Genomic DNA, 17,992 nt, shown 5'->3' on the forward strand with positions numbered 1-17,992 from the left:
GGATACTCCCCATAAGAGTTTTTGTTATCCAAAATGCATACTGTTACGGCCAGCTCGTTACCAGACCGAAACATAAAGAGGGACACAGACAACAAGCTTCAAAGCAAATAATAATTTATTAAATTAACGCAAAGCAACGTTACCAAATACAAGATGTCTAGGGGAAAATGAATGGGAGAAGTGACGTGTGTGTGTGGATGCAATGTACGTGTCAGTAGATTATGTGAGAGACTGAATGAGTAGACAAAGAAAAGGGAGAAGTAGAGAGATCTAGAATAAAGGAGAGTGAAAAGTGCCAGTGCAAGAGAAAGTCAAAATAGGTGCCTGCATGAAAGAAGAAAAGTGCCTAATGGGAAAGAGAGGACAAGCCCCCTAATATAGCAGCACCTGGTTACAGGTGCACCCAATTACCAATTAACCTCCCCAGGTCCAACCCCGCCCGTGCACTGACATGGGATGGCCTGAGGAGGGCACAGGGGGTCGTAACACCTCCTTCCCTAAAAGAGGTTTGCTGTAGGGAAACCTCCATACAAACAAAAATAAAGACCTCCCATGGTCTCAAACATCTTCCTACATCCTGGTACCTGGGGATGAAGGAAAGACAGGACAAGAGAAACCACTGAAGGTACACAGTACACTCAATAAGAGAAAACCAAAATCCTACCAAAGGAACACCATCTCACATGGAAACCTATCCAAACCATATCCAAAAATGAACTCAAACTAGAAGCATTACACCAATAACCATAATCATTGAAAACAAATTATAACACTAGCCATAAAAGTCTGGCCAATAACCTCTGGATACCCTAGTCTGGATCAGACATTGAGCAAAACTAGAGCTCCCACCCATAGGTGGTAGTAGGCAGCAGTCAGTCTGCACCACAGCATTGCCAACACCCACAGGACACGCATGTTGAATGGGTGACGCCAACCCAAAACGAACACCATGCACTATGGAGATGTAAAGAAAGGCACTTAAAAAGAAAACCACTAGTGAGGATAAATACACCATAAGACCACCCCTGGTCTGAGCAGTACCCTCACTTTTTACCAGAGACTTCCTAACCGAGAACTTACTCTCCACATTAGCGTTACCAACAGTCTCAGTGACGGCCAACGTGTTCACCTGTCCTACAGGTGGAGCTGATGAGTCCTTTTTCTCAGTTTCAGGGGTGACAAAGGAGTCACTCAAGCTAACATCTACATCTGGGGGTGTTCCTGCCCTACCGGGAACTACAGTCACTGCCGAATGCCCAGTGCTTTGTTTCAGTGACATCTCAGGCACACACCCAGGTAGCAACACATTTTCAGTGTTTCCCCAAACCATACCACCTGCCAAATCATTGCCGAGAATGAGCGCAACCCCTGGCACAGGAAGTGAAGGCCGCACGCCAACCACAACCTTAGCAGTTACCAACTTTGATGTTAGATGTATCTGATGGAGTGACACGGGAACAGAGGCATCAAAACCTCTGACCCAGACATGTGTTCCGGTGGCTGTATGGTCAGACAAGGGTAATACACTGTCCAACAGAAGGGACTGGGTAGCCCCTGTGTCTCTAAGGATACGGACAGTAACACTACGCTCCTGATTAGGCAAAGACACAACCCCCACAGTAATGAAACCAGCATACCCAGTGTGAATGAACTCAGGATTACTCGGGGCTTTCCCAGGCATGAAAGAAGTAATCAGACCTATAGACTTTGTTTCTTTTCCCTTCCTACCAAGGGCAAGACACTCAGTCACTTTATGACCAGCCTTGTTACAGTAGAAACATTTGATGACCCTCTTTGTGACAGGGAAGCTCTCAGTTACAGGGGAACGGCTAGGACTACCAGGGGGAGAAGCTTGTGGGGAGCTAGGAGCTGTAGACTCCTCCTCCAATCTATTCCTCCTGCCCTGGTCCTTCCTACTGTGGCCGCTAACCTGAAGGGACCCAGGAAAACGCCTGTGTGTAAGGATGTACTTATCAGCCAAGACAGCCGCCTCATCTAGAGTTTTTACTTCCTGTTCGTTTAGGTACACAGCTACCGGCTCAGGGAGACAGTTCTTAAAGTCTTCTAAAAGAATGAGTTGCTTCAATTCTTCCCTGGACTCAGCTGCTTGAGCCATGCACCACCTATCGAACAGGCATGTTTTCTCTCTAGCGAACTCCACATAAGTCAGTTGTTCAGACTTCCTGGTGTTCCTGAACCGCTGTCTATAGGCTTCGGGAACTAGCTGATAGGCATGTAAAATGCTTGTTTTAACAACATCATATTGGCTAGCTTGATCAAGACTGAGAGCAGTGATCACCTCTTGAGCCTTCCCTGTAAACACACATTGTAACATTAAAGGCCACACATCTCTTGGCCATTTCAGTGTGGTTGCAACACGCTCAAAGTGAGCGAAATATCTATCCACATCCTTCTCAATGAAGGGTGGGACTAGGCGAATATTTCTACTCACGTCAAATGCAGGCTGTTGAGGACTGAGAGGAGATGTTGTGGAGCCAGAAGTAGGGTTAGTCATAGCCATTTCTAGCTCAAGCTTTTTGATGTTATACGCATGCTCACGCTCACGTTCCCGCTCCTCACAATCCATACGCTTTAGTTCTAGCTGTAGCTCCAATTTACGAAGCTCTAGAGTCCTGTGTACCTCAAGTTCTTTCTCCTTAAGTGCTCTCGCTTCCTGCTCTGACTTTGATTTTTCAAGCTGCAACGCTTTATCCTCTGAAGTCACCTCCTTCTCAAACACACCTTTGTTGGTAAGCTGATTTTTAATAGCAATATATAAAGTTTCCTTAACTTTCTTCTCTTGAGCAGTTATGAGCAACTCATAATGCTCTGCAACCTTCCAGAGTTCATCTTTTGTAAGCTGTGTAAGTAGTTCTTCAGATGGTTTGACATAAAACTCTTCAAGGGAAGAAGTCATGACTGAAAATGTCAAAACTAACTTAACCAGCAAACGCAAACACTCAAAATCACAGCAACTCACAAACAGTAGATAGTGCAACCTATGCCCACTAGGTTAAAATGTCAGCAAAGCTACCTAGCTGCGCAATAGAACTAGCAATCTGAGGCACAACACAAACAAAAATACAAATACAGGCACAAAACACTAAAGCCCTCTCCTCACACAACAAGTAGCCTAATGAAATCAAGAGATGCACACAAGCAAGCTAACAGGAGCAACGTGGCCTGACCACTAACCAAGCACACAGAACGTTGCTCAGCTGACTAGTGTGTTTGTCACCCACGTCATTCAAATCGTGAAGCCAGCACAGCTGATGGAATGCATAAACAGAACGCTAATCTAGCTCAGCGTAATTCAGGCCTACACAGATGCACAGCTAAGGACATGCAACGTTATTTTACACATTCACACAACCTACACACCACACGAAGCTACAAAACCAACACATCTCTCTAATCAATTGTCTACCATTTCTAAAACACCACGTTTGCACAGCAAACGCTAACAGCAAACTATACTGAATTTACTTACCAAACATCCACACGCTAAACCAAAATACTCTGCAATAGATCCAGGTCAAATCACCAGCCGGTCACAGTCGATATCAGTCATTAAATACTCCGGTAGCCTAGCCTATTATTCTCCAAACAACTAACTTTGCCTTGCTAGTCTTCAGGGTCCTGCCGGCCTCGGGGCGACTGGTTAACGCGTGAACTCGTTGCAGTAAACTGCACGAAGCGTGCCCCCGACAGGAATATGAAACTCCCGACCAGGATTACCCCTCAAACGAAAGTTTACAGAAAACGGCAAAAACAAACAAACAGTACTCAGATGGAAGGGCACAGCCCAGCTCGAGCACTCTTCCTAACCGGAGACTGAGTGAGTTAATTAACTAATTGACTGATTAACAAACCGAGACACTCACCTGGATCTCTGCGAGTTGTTTTCCGGACGAGAAACCCCAATTTATGTTACGGCCAGCTCGTTACCAGACCGAAACATAAAGAGGGACACAGACAACTAATAATTTATTAAATTAACGCAAAGCAACGTTACCAAATACAAGATGTCTAGGGGAAAATGAATGGGAGAAGTGACGTGTGTGTGTGGATGCAATGTACGTGTCAGTAGATTATGTGAGAGACTGAATGAGTAGACAAAGAAAAGGGAGAAGTAGAGAGATCTAGAATAAAGGAGAGTGAAAAGTGCCAGTGCAAGAGAAAGTCAAAATAGGTGCCTGCATGAAAGAAGAAAAGTGCCTAATGGGAAAGAGAGGACAAGCCCCCTAATATAGCAGCACCTGGTTACAGGTGCACCCAATTACCAATTAACCTCCCCAGGTCCAACCCCGCCCGTGCACTGACATGGGATGGCCTGAGGAGGGCACAGGGGGTCGTAACAATACTGACAATCAAATGCTTACTGCACATGAACCCCTTTGTGTAGAAGCATAATCCTGGTCTCAAATGAAAGGTAACACTTTGAGGTTTCATGCTTGTATTTGGATTATACTTCAGGGGTTCTGATATGGAATGATTATTCCATATTACACTAAATATGGAATGATTACAAAAATGTCTCTATTTTTGCATTTCAGTGTTTCCTCTAGGATTTTTTTAAGCAGTGGGGGCAGGCCTGTCCGAACTACCCCCCTCCCCCCCACAGTCCCCCCGTCCCACGGAACTGACAACTGACACTTCGCAGCAACACAAACAAATATATGTATTCACCTCTATTCACACACAATGAGGCATTATTTTCAGTTGTGATTGAGCTGTATATTTGGAGAATCTACAACAGGTCTGCACAATGAATTTTGAAAGGCAACTGCGACTATTGTACGTCTGCCCCATTTCTGATACCGTGGGGGAAGAAAATTAAACCGTGGGGGGCCGCCACTACCAAATCAACATAGAGGAAACACTGCATTTACTTTGTTGGTTCAATGATTGTGTATAAGATAGACTATACATCTGTACAACTAATATTGGATAACACAACATGAAGATTAAATTTCTATGGATTCTTGTGAATATTTCAGTACCCAATATGTTGCATCTACTTATTGTGCTGCAGACACTGCAGCCAGAAGTCAGGGTAGCACCAAAAGCGGAAGGGGGGGAGGGGGGCATTTTGGATCAAATTTAATTGAGACATAATAAGATTAATCTGAGAATGTAAAGCACTATACAGATTGTACATGAAAAAAGTTGTCATTTTTGGATTTCCAAGAGTCAAAGCTTTGAAATGGTATAACATTACTATGCTACATAGCAATAGGCTTATGGTGCATACAATTGATTTAGAATGTTGGGGGGAGGTGGGGGAGGGGGGTAACCGTCCCGCCGGCGGGACACTGAAAATTATGTGGTTTTAAAGCAACACCAAAGAACTTTCCCTCTGTCGCACGCACACTATTTGTTTATCCAGCACCGGCTTTGCAAATAACGATGTCCACAGACAAGGTAGAATATTTTGCATGACTTATAAAAGTACGATGTATTGCGACATCAGATGCAAGTGAAATTTGTAGTTTCTTGTCTCATTTCATCGAACTACAGATCCGCTACCCGATCTGGCAAACTTACATAGTGCGGTTATAGCCGATGAAGCGAATGCAGAATTGCCGTTCACCCTGTTACGAGTTGATGAACCACTGAAACGATTGGAAACATTATTTTAAGGTACAAAAAACTCTTTGGTGTTGCTTTAATTCTTCAAAGTGAACACACATAAAATAACAACGGTTACATTGGGTTACTTTCATCAAATACATTAGCAACATTTTCATTAATCAAATACTTAGAATACTATACGATAATAATATAAAAACTACGATTGAAACTGTTCATGTGACTGTCATAACCATTCACCAACACAACGCATCGGTCTGCCGCTTGCGTGTGTCTACATGCACGCGCACACCAACTGACAACACTGGCGGCAACATACATTGAGAATCTGACAGGCTCTGGCTAACAAGATATACTAGCAAATTAGAATGGAGCACAACTAAACCAAACAAAAGTACAAAGTACTGAGAAACTTAACATACATGTTACATACACTTAAACATTAAAATACTGACGTTCACTCGACGCTAACTAATAGTTCATACAGAAAGACGAGAGAACGGAAGCTGAACTGACGGTAGCTTGCTAACTTAAACTAGCTTCTGCTAGCTCGCTAGCTACAGTATACAGCAAATACTTATAAACATTCTAAATCACATTTCTACACATGAGATGACTTTTTACACTACACAGACAAACGTACTGGTGATATACTCTTTTGATACATATTAACAGAAATTGGAAAGAAGTGGAGATACAGAAATTATGTCTTTCTCAAGCGCTGGACATTTATTTCTGAGTGCTCGAGCTACCGTCTCCACGGCAACCCACTACGGTAAAGCAGTGCAACATCGCCATCTACTGGCATGAAGTGAAATACATGGAAATGTTATCTTAAATGTAATAAAACAAAAAAGAAATAGGGAGTAACACTGTTTAATTCAACTAATATAAGTGGCCATTTTCTCTACCCATTACACTTTCATCCAAATAAAAGAAAGCAATCCAACCACAGAGTACATAACAGCAGAATGTGTTCTCTTCGGGCATAGAACCCATCACCTGTACAGCGTTAGTGCTAGTATATTTATCTTCTACTGTCCTTATTGCTTAGTTGTGTTTTTTATATTATATACTTTTAATTACTTTCTGCTGTTAGTGAATGTGTGTGTGTGTGTTGTCTGTATGCCATACCTGTCAACACTCCCGTTTTTCCCGGGTTTCTCCCGTATTGCAAGGTCATCTCCTAGCACCCTCCCGTTTTGTTATTTCTCCCGGAAAACTCCCGTAATTTGCATGGCCATCAAACTTCATTTTAAAATCATTGATCCATTCAGGTTGCCAGATTGTGTATGAAATGCACCCTACACATACACGATCACTTAGTTTCAATTTCAACCATTTTGTCATAGGCTAAAACCTGGCAACCCAAAACCCAATAAGGAACCGGGTCCCGACTGCGCAGCCTGTCTCGTCGTAAGCAAGAGGGCTAGTTGAATGGCCTACTCCAGAACTAGCTGTTGTGAAATTGTTGGGAATTTAATTGACTAACACATCACATAAATTGTTATTGAGTGTTGTTGATACACTGAACTTGTGCCCTCGGAACCAAATCTGACAGCAAGCAGCTTTGGAGTTTTGGAAGTAGGCTGGTGGATACATATCTGGCATGCGTAAGGTAATGGTAAGGTAAAAGCAACGACCGAAATGCAGTGTTAAAACAAGTGTATGAAACGTATTAAATATGCAAACACAGATCCGGTATAAACACTGACCCCCCCCCCCCCCAAAAAAAACCTCCCGTTTTTGGAAAGCTAAAATGTTGACAGGTATGCTGTATGCTACTGTGACCTTGAATTTCCCCTGGGGATCAATAAAGTATCTATCTATCTATCTACATCAGCGGCGCTCGGGGAGCAGTGAGGGGTTAGGTGCCTAGCTCAAGGGCACTTTAGCCGTTCTTACTGGTCGGGGTTCAAACCAGCAACCCTCCGGTTACAAGTCTGAAGTGCTAACCAGTAGGCCACGGCTGCCCCAAACAATGTTCTCAATGCTCGAGTCCATGTGTAGAGACCCTGGTGATACTACACAGTATGATCGCATTAAAATAGTAGTGCCCCTAGCACTCCCATTCAAAAGGCGAAATTCAAAAATTTCACCCGAAAACGACTATACGGTCAATCTTAAAAGTGGCGCTTCCGTCCTCATTATGCTTTTACACCAAAATTTGACATACATTCACAAAAAGACCCTAGGTTGTATTTTGGCGAGAGTTACGCTTTAAAATGGAGGATATAGCGTTTTGGAAACAAACTCTTCATAATGTACCAAATACCATAAGCCAGACACAACAAACAGTGACTGACTCCAAGATCACCAGTGTCTAACTCCTATTTGCGTCCTTGCAGACCATTGGCACTGCGGCTCTGATTGTGTTCATTCTGGCCATCGTGGATCCCTACAACAACCCCGTCCCTCCAGGCCTGGAGGCCTTCACCGTGGGCTTCGCCGTCCTGGTCATCGGCCTCTCCATGGGCTTCAACTCTGGCTACGCCGTTAACCCGGCACGTGACCTGGGACCGCGCCTCTTCACCGACATTGCTGGCTGGGGCACGGAGGTGTTCACGTAAGTCAGGCACATGACTCACTTGTCATCAATGATTAGTCATGCAGGTTGTCGGACCGGCCACCTGTGTCGCTGCACGTAAACACCCAAGCAATGGGATTAAAGGGGTGTGAGTCAGCATGTGAAAGTTTTGTATTGTGACACACAAGGCATAATTGTTGACATTAAGTATCGATGAGGAAATATTCCTTTCACTCCCTTTTTTTCTTTCTAACTTATGTCCAAACCTTTTTTTTCAAAATAGGGTAGGGAAGTGTTGGTTCCTGGTGCCAATCTTTGCCCCTTTCCTCGGCTCCATCGTTGGGGTCATGGTCCACCAGCTGATGGTGGGCTTCCATGAGGAAGGGGAGGCGCGCGACAAGAGAGCTGCTATCGAGGAGACGGTCAAACTGAACGGCATCACCACAGAAAAGTACGGGAAAGAAGGCACCGTCGCATGAGACAGTCATCATGCCTCTATCTCTTTTCAAAGGAAAGTGCAGAACTCTGAGGTTTTCTAAGACACTGTGCCTCTCCCTGTTGGAAGAGCCATATGACTTCCCCCTTTAGTTCTACCTCCTGATCTTACAATACTCCCAGCATGTCCATGGCTTTCTTTTAATCTCTCTGAGCCTGTTTGAAAAGTTTACACCTTTGTGTTGTTAATGTAGAGGAAGCACAAAGCAGCTTTGCTATGGTCCTAAGTTTTTCATCTTTTCTCCTCTAGTGTTTCTCTTTTGTCTGTGCACAGTCTAAAAGGACTTGGTTAAGGGGGGAAGCAAAGATTGTATTGTCTTAATCATGTCTGAATAATTTGTATTTACTTGTATTTACTGTATTTAATGTTATTTCAAAGAAATTACAAACTGCATTGAATTATTAGCGTGAGCATGTAATTACTCCTCGAGCAAGATAGTGAATTATGTTGCCATGTTTATGTTTTTTTGTTTGTAGCCTGCCATTACTAGCCTATGTCGTAGCTAGGGTTAGCTAACAGCTTGACACACAACGAACAAGCGAATGTTGCAGTAACGTTATGAATCACAGACTGTGAAAAGCATGAACTATAGTACAAAGGCAGAGAAGAGAAGCAACAGAGGTTTGTACAATTTATATGGCTAGCTGCAGCAATTAATTTTCATTCTCTGCCCAATCCTATCCTATGTATGTAACGAAAGTCACAACGTAAGCTAACTGAGTGTTTTTGTAAACAAATGTCTATAGAAAATGTTGCAGAGATTCATGTTTCTTTTGCACACCAATACAGTTCTCTTTTGTCAACATTGAGACATGGGATCCCTGCATTGCCTCCAGTGCACTATATGTTGTTCAACTTGTTGGCTACATAGGCCTAGGTCTACCTAATACCTACCTTTATGCCTAATGGCCTAACCCTATCTTATTTCCTTTCATTTCTTCAGAGACTTCTGCAGGAGATGAGCCTTGAGGATCACAGACGCCTCACAGCTGGACTGTTGAAGAGGCAGCCGGGTCTGATCTTTGATCTATTGATGGATCATCAGCAAAGACATGGTGCCCCGACATCTGCAGAGGTACCGGGGGTACCTTGGTGTACCTGTGAACACTGCAGAGACATGCCTACGGACAGGGAGTGGAAATGCTGTGGACAAGACCCTGCTCACTGTGTGAGCCTCCTGCCACATTTTACGCAGTACTGCCTGGATGAGGGTTATCTGCGGATACATAGGCAGTATTGTGCTGTATTTGTTCTACACTATGGAGAGAAAAATGTCAAAATTAGGTGCAATAACAATTTGATACACAACACAATTTAAATGAATGTTGTTTGAAAACTCCAGTATAGATTTATTTATGTTTACAAAAAAAAAAAATCCTCATGTATTTACACCTCAAACACCAGCAAAACAACTGCCCAATCTGCCTCCAAGTTGGTAGCAGCATGGAAGGCTGATCCTGTGAAAGACATGGAGTGCCATTAGTCATGTGCACAGAATGGATTATCATTAACATGCATACACACAATTCAGTATCGGTTAGAGGCAAAGGTAATGAGCTGAAATAACAGCATGTAGATGTTTGTCACTTACCCAGACCTCTGCTGACCTGTGTCCGTACCAACTCTGATGTCGGTGGTGGAGGTATCGGGGACACAACACCAAGCCGCTTGGGGTCATCCGGGCGTACAGTAGGGTCCTCTTTCGCGGCATTCCAACTCCACTTGTGACTCTCCCTTTCAAGATGCGTGCTTGCAACTCATGGATGTAACCATATGATTTCTCACACTTCAAGGCGTAAAGGCTATATCTTCTTGCATTTTTGTTGTACTTCTTCCGAAAACTTAATTAAAAAAAGACAATTAGTCATTTAGTCATTATGACAACTAAATTGTCATACTTGTAAGACAACATGAATATGCAATTATTTGAATACAACAGAAATTTTGATGAGAGTCTGACATACACTTGTTGGCCCTCTGCCGTCCTGTATGTTGGCCGTTCACGGTGGAAATTGTAGTCCAGTGCTGCGAGCAAAACTCTTGAATCATACACTCGAGGAGTGAAGGCCTGGCGCTTGCTGGCATACATCAGAATATGATTCTGAAATGATTCAAGATGTGCTGTTGATCTGGATGAATAAAAAAGAAAAATTAGAGCCAAACACACACACACACACACGATTTACGGCTCTGTGACAGCTCTTTAACCGTCATGTCCCCACACTTCACCTGAAGCGCAGATACTTGTGAACCTCCTTCTGCCAGCGTTTGTTGAGGACGATGTCCACTAGCGCTTTGTGGCTCTTTCTGATCTCTTTCAATCCATTTTTTACCCTGAATGTCTTCAAGGTGATCGTGTTGGCAGCTTCCCGTTTCCCAGTTGTGAATGTTGCAAACATGATGCAAAACTCCAATCCAAAGTGACTGAGGAGAGTAAAATAAATAAACACAAAAACAAAACAAAATGATCATGTCACAGGTATTTGAATCATAGAACTTATTGAATTAACAAACAATATTAATCCTGGTTATAAAACCAGTACATCTGTCCACGGGCAGAGTTAAAAATGTGACAAGCTGCCTCAAGCAGTTCTCATAGAGCAGTGCTGCTCTGATGCCAACAATGTCATCCTCACTGAGGACCTTCTGAGGGCCTGGCAAAATTGGCACCCCGAGACTCAAGGGCTCATCAGAAGGGACTTCAGAGGCAGGCAGGTCGTGCACGGTCTCTGCGATCCCGATAATTGGCAGATTATCAATTACCGGTGCTCCCTTCAGTGCACCACCCATTCTGAACAGGCAGAACATCAGGGATCATACACAGTTCAATCAAAGAATTTCGGCCTATAGCCATGACCATATATATTCCCCGAAATGTCAGTGTCAACTACAAAAATAGAAATACATTTCAAAATAGTCCTGAACATTGTTTACATGTATAAACCCAGCACAGAACAAAGTAAAGAGTAGTAAAAGATTATGACTCACTGTAAAGAAATTGGTGGAAGATATTCCTCATCAGAGCTGTCGTCCCGTTCACCATGAAATGAGGGCCCCTCTTCTGGCCAATCAATCCTTTAAGATTGGATATACTCAGAAAATAGCAACTTAATGAATAAAGACTACACAACTCAATAGAACCCAATGATAGAATGGAATGTGCCACTTACACACTGTTCATGGGGTCATTGAAGGTATTTTCATTCAACTCCTCTTCAACAATGCTCATGTCATGCATGCTATGGGAATAAATGGTAAAAAAAAAAAACATGTATCAGATGAAAACATGCAACCAGAGAGTATTGAAAAGGGACACAGACTAAGGAGTTTAAAACAATGACAGTTTATGGGTTACCTCTGCTCAAGGGTTTAAATTTCTCTGAATTCACTTTACAACACTCAACACTTTACACCAGATCAGATCAGATCAGGTTTATTGAGAAAGTATTCTTACATACAATTTGACTCCAGCAGTTGTTAACTCCAACATGAAGACAAATAACACTATAGACACTATACAGATTACTGTACAGCTATGTATTATTCAATGTGAGGTCACAGATAAATAACCGTAAATGTCAGATAACATAAAACGTGAAGTAGCCTTTGTTGTGCAAGCGATGCAAGATCGGTCATATGCTCAATCAAAATGGATTCTGATCAAACTTCTAGACCAGTGGTTCTTAACTGGTGGGTCGGGACCCAAAAGTGGGTCGCGGAACCATTCTGGGTGGGTCGCAGAGCTTGTGGTTAAAAAAAGAGAAGAAATCGCCCATTTCAAATAGACTTAAATTGAGACGAAATGGAATCCACAGTGTGCGATGTTCACAATTGCTGGAACATGAGTGAAAATGCCTTATAATAAAGTACACCTGTCAAAGACAGACCTGTCAAGTACTTTAAGGTGACATCAGGAGTTGGAGACTTCACAAATGTAATGCCAAACAGCATGTTCCAAACAAATAGGCCTACAGGCACTTCGCCTTTCTTAGCATGTAGCTCACCAAATCTGTTGTCTTGAACGCTATAAAATATATATGGGTCGTGACTTCATGATCATGGAAATTGTGGGTCCCAAAGCCAGACCAGTTAAGAACCACTGTTCTAGACTACAAAAAGTCTAACAACCTTGTTTTTAGGTCTTCTCCGCTGTACACTTTACTCAATAGCCAATCCATCCCCCATTCGCGAGTAGGGATTGCCGTCAACACTGGGTTTGCATTCAGGAGCACTCTTAGCATGAATAAGAAAAATAGAAATGTCCCTTGAGACAAAAATTATATTACAGCTTGATGGCAGGCGTAAGACCATCATGAAAAGTAGGCTACTGATGGAGGTTAGCTAATGGGCATAGTGCTAGCTATGCTGCTATTCACCAACCAACAAAGCTGTTTAGCTGTTAACTATGTTGTACTGTCATGCTGCCTGTAGCGAATTACACAACCAAGCAATAAAAACAACCTTGTAATTTATACCGCAACATTGACTTACCTGTCGAGGAGAAAGCAGGCAACTTCAGCGTCCCTTTGAAAGTCTTTCTCCTTCATTAGCTCTTTCCACTTGGGAAAAGCTACCCCGATGTTTACCCTCGATTTTTGAATTCGCCGGTCACATTGCCTTTTTAATTCCCTTTTTCGCTTTTTTGGCGACGATGATTCCTTCTCCTGTGGCTCGGCATAAGTATGATCCTCCATTTGTGAACTAAAGTGCAATGCAGGCTTTCAAATTGGCCGGGGAAGTGACAAGCTAGCGCCTCTCACTTATTATAGCTGGTTTCAGTCACGTGACGCTGGCTCTGAACGAAAACGCGTTGTGGATTAGCTAGACGGGTAGGCTAGTGCTTTCTGTCCTTCTATGCGATTGTAGTTTTTCAAGATGGCGGAACGACATGGAAACCTCCGTGGACTTACCCGTCCTATGTATATACAGATAAGAAATTCTTCGCTTACGAGGAGAAGTCAGATCATTGGCAGAGGTAATTTTACACAAATGAGGACACATTTATGAATAAAGAAATTGATTTTAGCTAATAAAATACTTAAAATACTACACAATGTCCCTTTAAGCTATGCAACCACCATATCTATCCTAGCATCACCGTAGTAACCATCTCTGCATTATCTATTTTAACTTTACATAATATTTTACATCACAAGTTTTGCATTTTCATGCACTGGTAATTCCTTGGAATTGCATTTCTAGTTCTTCTAACGCTTCTAATGCGGCTTCAACCGTTTAACGTAGAAACTTTATTCAAACTGTTGCGTAGGTCTTACTTAGGACATGGGTGCTATGTATTTTTCAACTTTGTAACTTTTATACTTTTTAAACTATTAACTAAAAACTATTAAAATGTCCCCATAGACTTAACATTGGCCTTTATGACATCAGAGCAATTAGAATCTTCTGCCAGGTGGCCTGGATCAACTGTCAGTTTCTCAGGCTTTAAGCATACAGTCTCAGTAGGCTTGTTCGTCTTGACTGAGTCTGACTTTCGTCTGGCTTTCTACGTAAACGTGATCTTCAGAGGCTAGCCGGGAGGAGCTACAACAGAGGGCAGCTCATTAAAGGCTACAGTCTGCCTGACGTGACTCGCGGGAGATATCGCGGAATTTTGTTGGCAATAAATACAGCAGAACTTTCATTCTTACTCATTAAAATGAGCATGATGACTGGCGAAATTAATTCTTATGATGTAGTGTAAATAAACCACTGTTGTCATACAGTTAACAGGCCTGCTTTGTAGCACATAAATTCAATATCAAGTGTTTTCCCTATATGTGTGTCTATTTATTTAGCCAACAGCAGAAAATAACAGAATATCCAAACGTTTTCAGTAGGCTAGCCTACCATTTTTGCAGAAATCACGTATAAGAAGGTATCCCTTCGACTTCTGTTTATTTTCGCATATTCCAACATAAGGAAGTAGCATGAGACTGCCGTCAAAATCGTCATGAGGACATTCCTCCCAAATGGCCCTATCACGTCTTTGAACTGACGTCATGAGGGTGTGTTTTAGCTCGTGCAGCTCGTGGAAGGCAACTGCAAGATCTGTCTGCAGGCTAAGACTCCCGCGATATTTTAAGGTCATGTGACATGGTGTCACGGTAGTAAGTCCCTCCCCGGCTGACAGAAGTCGGACAAAATTTCTAACCAGCAAGCATTGCGTCCATCCCAGTATGCATTGTGTTCAACCCAGCATGCATCACATCAAGTCAGATCTGCCTCAAGACGAACTCGCCTAATAGCCTGGTTGGGCGAAATGAGAGCGAATCGCCGAGGCAGGCGAAACAAAGTTGGCGAAAGTTTAACTTTATTTAAATGAGGACCATTCGAGAACCAATGGTAGCGCACCACTCATTTTTTTTCAGACGAGCGCGACAAAGCGGAAACAGGAAGATGGACTAGTTCGAGGGCAAGCGAGTGAATTTTTAATAGTTTGCTGGATAAGTTAACAAAGTTACCAGCAAGAGTTGCAACACATGGAATTAAGAGGAAACAATTTATTTTCAAACAAAGGATATTTATTAAGGCCTGAACAAAATCTCTTTCCACTTCAGGAAATTACACAAACTCAGCCAGCTGCTAGCTAGCTAGCCAGCTAACTAAACTGTTTAAATTATTAAAATTTCCCTCGGGATGACTAAAGTATCTATCTATATATCCATCTATCTATCTACCTGTGCGCACACCTTGGAAACTAGATGATAATGATGGTGGTAGTTGTGAATAGTAGCAACCAAAGTCTGAAGTACCATCACAGAGGCTAGATAATAGCAGAGCCCGTTTACATTCTCTGCTACTAGTGTTTCTTCATAGATATATACACTAGATGTCGCCTTGACTACTGCTGTTCATTGGAACGAATGCGTCAATCGAGACGCCATCTTGCTTCAGTGATCCACTCCTCTATAATGCATTAGCGTCAATCTGGGCAAAGATCTAGCGAAAATAAAATCACCATAAATCGTCAAAATCTCAAGCAATTATCTAATTTTTTGGGTTGTTCCAACTGACAGGCATGTATTTATGGTTAAGTCTAGAGCAGGGGTGTCAAACTCATTTTGGTTCAGGGGCCACATACAGCCCATCTGATCTCAAGTGGGCCGGACCAGTGAAATAATTGCAAAACATCCTTTGACAACTCCAAATCTCCAGCTTAGTTTTTTTCAGTAGGCTATGCTTTACCCTTCAGCCTACATTTGTAGCCTACATAATCACAAGGGATATATTAGATTATTACACATTTATTCAGAGAGGCCAATGAAATTGAAATAAAATGCATTTCACTCTCATAAACAACTGGTTTATTTTTATAGTTGAGTGGATAGGCCTACATTTTTACATCTGACCACCTGAACCAACTCACCACACTAAACTCAAGTGGGAGCTATGAAGAAAGTTAACATCCTGCCTTAAAAATGTAAATGTGCAAATGTATGAAAAAGAAAATGAATTTAACAAACATAAGTTAGCAGTGCATGAGCAATACGATCAATTTAGGTTACATCAGATCAAATAATTTTGTAGGCTAGGTGGCGGTGCTGTGTAATAGGCTATCCACCATAAAGGCCAGATCCTGCACCCATTCCGGGCATTTAAATTGCTACTGGTCTGCCTTTTTTCTCCAAGAACTGTCCAATTTCCTCTCGTAGTTCAAAGAAACGCTTGAGTACGGCACCTCGGCTTAACCACCGTACTACAGCGTGGTATGGTAAGCCAGACAGAATGCCATTATCACTAAGAAAACAGTCAAACTGACGGTGAGTTAGACCTCGCGACCTGATTAAATTTACAGTTTGCACAACCACACTTTAACATGATCCAAGTTTAGTGTTTTACAACACAACACTTCCTGGTGCAAAATACAATAAAATGCCCAAACATCTTGTCCTCCGTTTGCAGGCTGCACTTTGTCTCTGAATTTTGTCGCAACGCCTGCTTTTCTCCCGACAATGTAGCCAAACTGACAGCACAGGACCAGTCAACTTTTTTGTTTTTTGGCTGCGCCTAGCGGCTGAATTGAGCATTTCGGTTATTTCTTTGAAAATTCATAACTCCTCACAGGAATGGGCTAGAGATTTTTTTTTGTTGACATCGTCAGAAATTTATTCTCTACAAGTCTGGGCCGGATTAAACCATCTAGCGGGCCGCATCCGGCCCGCATGTTTGACACCCCTGGTCTAGAGAAAACTAAGCTTAAGACGATAATAAAGATACATTTTACTGTCTAGCCCCATAGACTCCCATTCATTCTGCACTAGCTAGCGGCGGCCCCTAGAGGAACAATGAGTAAACTGCAACCAGGTTCGATACAATGAATGTAAACAGGCTCTTCGTAGACAGGCTCTGGTTGAGGCCACATACCCCTCGTCTCGTTTACTCATGTAAGTTGTAATCTCACCAGAAGTTGCTGTAGATCTGTAGAACATTTACCTCTGCTACTGCATAGGCTACGCCAGTCGTTACTTTTATAATCATGGGTCAGTGCCATGGGCAAACGAGATGTAGCTGAATGACAAAGCCATGAGAAAGGTGATTTTCTTACGTTTCAACAACAAAGAAGCCGATATGCCATCATTGTGAGAAGTTCCCAAATTTGTCGCTAATCGCTAAAAAGGTTTTCTATCACTGGGGATGGCCAAACATCGCTAAATAGGTAACGCTGACAATACAGGAGAACTAGTTTAGCGCTTCAGATCCCTGTACCAAGATGGCGGCGGTGTTGACGCATGCTGAGAAGCAGAAGGCGACATCTAGTGTATATATCTATGGTGTTTCTTAATGCAGCTTCTTCTGCTGTGTAACGTAGTTAGCGTTAATCTTTTCACAACAGCGACACCTCTGTTCAGGAGAATATTGCAACTAGTGTCGTGACCACGACGCGCGAGTATAAATGTTTACGGCGCTTCTGTGACGTCACATTGTCGCGCTACCGGTCGGGTGCGTTGAGTATGTGGAACGTTTAATAGTAGACGGGCTCTGGTGGTGCGCTACCTCGCATACCTGGCTAAAATCCTGGCGCGCCAGCAAGAACTACGTCATTTTGACGTCACGTTGTCACGCTACCGGTCGGGTACGTCGAGTATGTAGAACAGTGGTCCCCAAACTACGGCCCGCCACCTCATTTTGGGTGGCCCCCCAAATCATGTCCGTGGTATATAGCATCTGGCCCGCACGGGAGTACGACATCGTCAAACTATAACCTCCGTAATTTCCCCCATTCGTTCTCTATGGCGAGTCTTAACAGTACACATGTAATACTCATTTTGTCCACTGGTGGTTGTTTTGCCGCTGTTTTGCGTCTGCTATCGAAAACGGAATGAAATGTAGGCCTACCTGCAAACATGTAAGAGGCCTATGCTGACTGTATCAGT

The 17,992-nt window shown here is 42.8% G+C and overlaps 2 protein-coding genes across 5 annotated transcripts; one reads left to right on the forward strand and one right to left on the reverse strand.

The window, feature by feature from the left end:
• The first annotated feature begins 4,712 nt into the window (after window positions 1–4,712).
• LOC143106642 (aquaporin-3-like) lies at window positions 4,713–9,630 on the forward strand. Of its 2 annotated transcripts, XM_076271015.1 has the most exons (3): window positions 4,713–8,158; window positions 8,403–8,570; window positions 9,559–9,630. In XM_076271015.1, the coding sequence occupies exons 1-3, from the start codon at window positions 8,064–8,066 to the stop codon at window positions 9,575–9,577; spliced, it is 282 nt and encodes a 93-aa protein (XP_076127130.1). In that variant the 5' UTR covers window positions 4,713–8,063; the 3' UTR covers window positions 9,578–9,630. The 2 variants fall into 2 exon arrangements, with proteins under 2 accessions (XP_076127130.1, XP_076127129.1); XM_076271014.1 differs by lacking the exon at window positions 9,559–9,630 and having other exon boundaries at window positions 8,403–9,016.
• Window positions 9,631–9,964: 334 nt separating this feature from the next.
• On the reverse strand, window positions 9,965–15,946 carry LOC143106639 (uncharacterized). 3 transcript variants are annotated; one of them, XM_076271011.1, is made up of 7 exons: window positions 13,107–15,946; window positions 11,786–11,854; window positions 11,604–11,690; window positions 10,845–11,039; window positions 10,580–10,744; window positions 10,207–10,456; window positions 9,965–10,072 (listed from the first exon to the last, which is right to left on the reverse strand). In XM_076271011.1, the coding sequence occupies exons 1-7, from the start codon at window positions 13,307–13,309 to the stop codon at window positions 9,965–9,967; spliced, it is 1,077 nt and encodes a 358-aa protein (XP_076127126.1). In that variant the 5' UTR covers window positions 13,310–15,946. The 3 variants fall into 3 exon arrangements, 2 of the variants coding, with proteins under 2 accessions (XP_076127126.1, XP_076127127.1); XM_076271012.1 differs by having other exon boundaries at window positions 12,744–15,946; XR_012983714.1 differs by lacking the exons at window positions 9,965–10,072; window positions 13,107–15,946 and adding an exon at window positions 11,971–11,985 and having other exon boundaries at window positions 10,365–10,456.
• Window positions 15,947–17,992: the final 2,046 nt, after the last annotated feature.

Source organism: Alosa pseudoharengus, unplaced genomic scaffold (genome assembly GCF_046254945.1).
Source record: "Alosa pseudoharengus isolate Yale_2024_CS ecotype anadromous, Long Island Sound unplaced genomic scaffold, YU_APseudo_1.1 YU_APseudo_1.1_scf_6, whole genome shotgun sequence".
Taxonomy (NCBI): Eukaryota; Metazoa; Chordata; class Actinopteri; order Clupeiformes; family Clupeidae; genus Alosa; species Alosa pseudoharengus.

Coding starts and splice junctions, on each gene's coding strand:
- LOC143106642 (XM_076271014.1), top strand. CDS start 8,064: ATGGGCTTCAACTCTGGCTACGCCGTTAACCCGGCACGTGACCTGGGA. Junction 8,159..8,402: donor TGGGGCACGGAGGTGTTCAC/GTAAGTCAGGCA, acceptor TTTTCAAAATAG/GGTAGGGAAGTGTTGGTTCC.
- LOC143106639 (XM_076271011.1), bottom strand. CDS start 13,309: ATGGAGGATCATACTTATGCCGAGCCACAGGAGAAGGAATCATCGTCG. Junction 11,855..13,106: donor GCCTGCTTTCTCCTCGACAG/GTAAGTCAATGT, acceptor TTATTCCCATAG/CATGCATGACATGAGCATTG. Junction 11,691..11,785: donor AATGACCCCATGAACAGTGT/GTAAGTGGCACA, acceptor CCAATCTTAAAG/GATTGATTGGCCAGAAGAGG.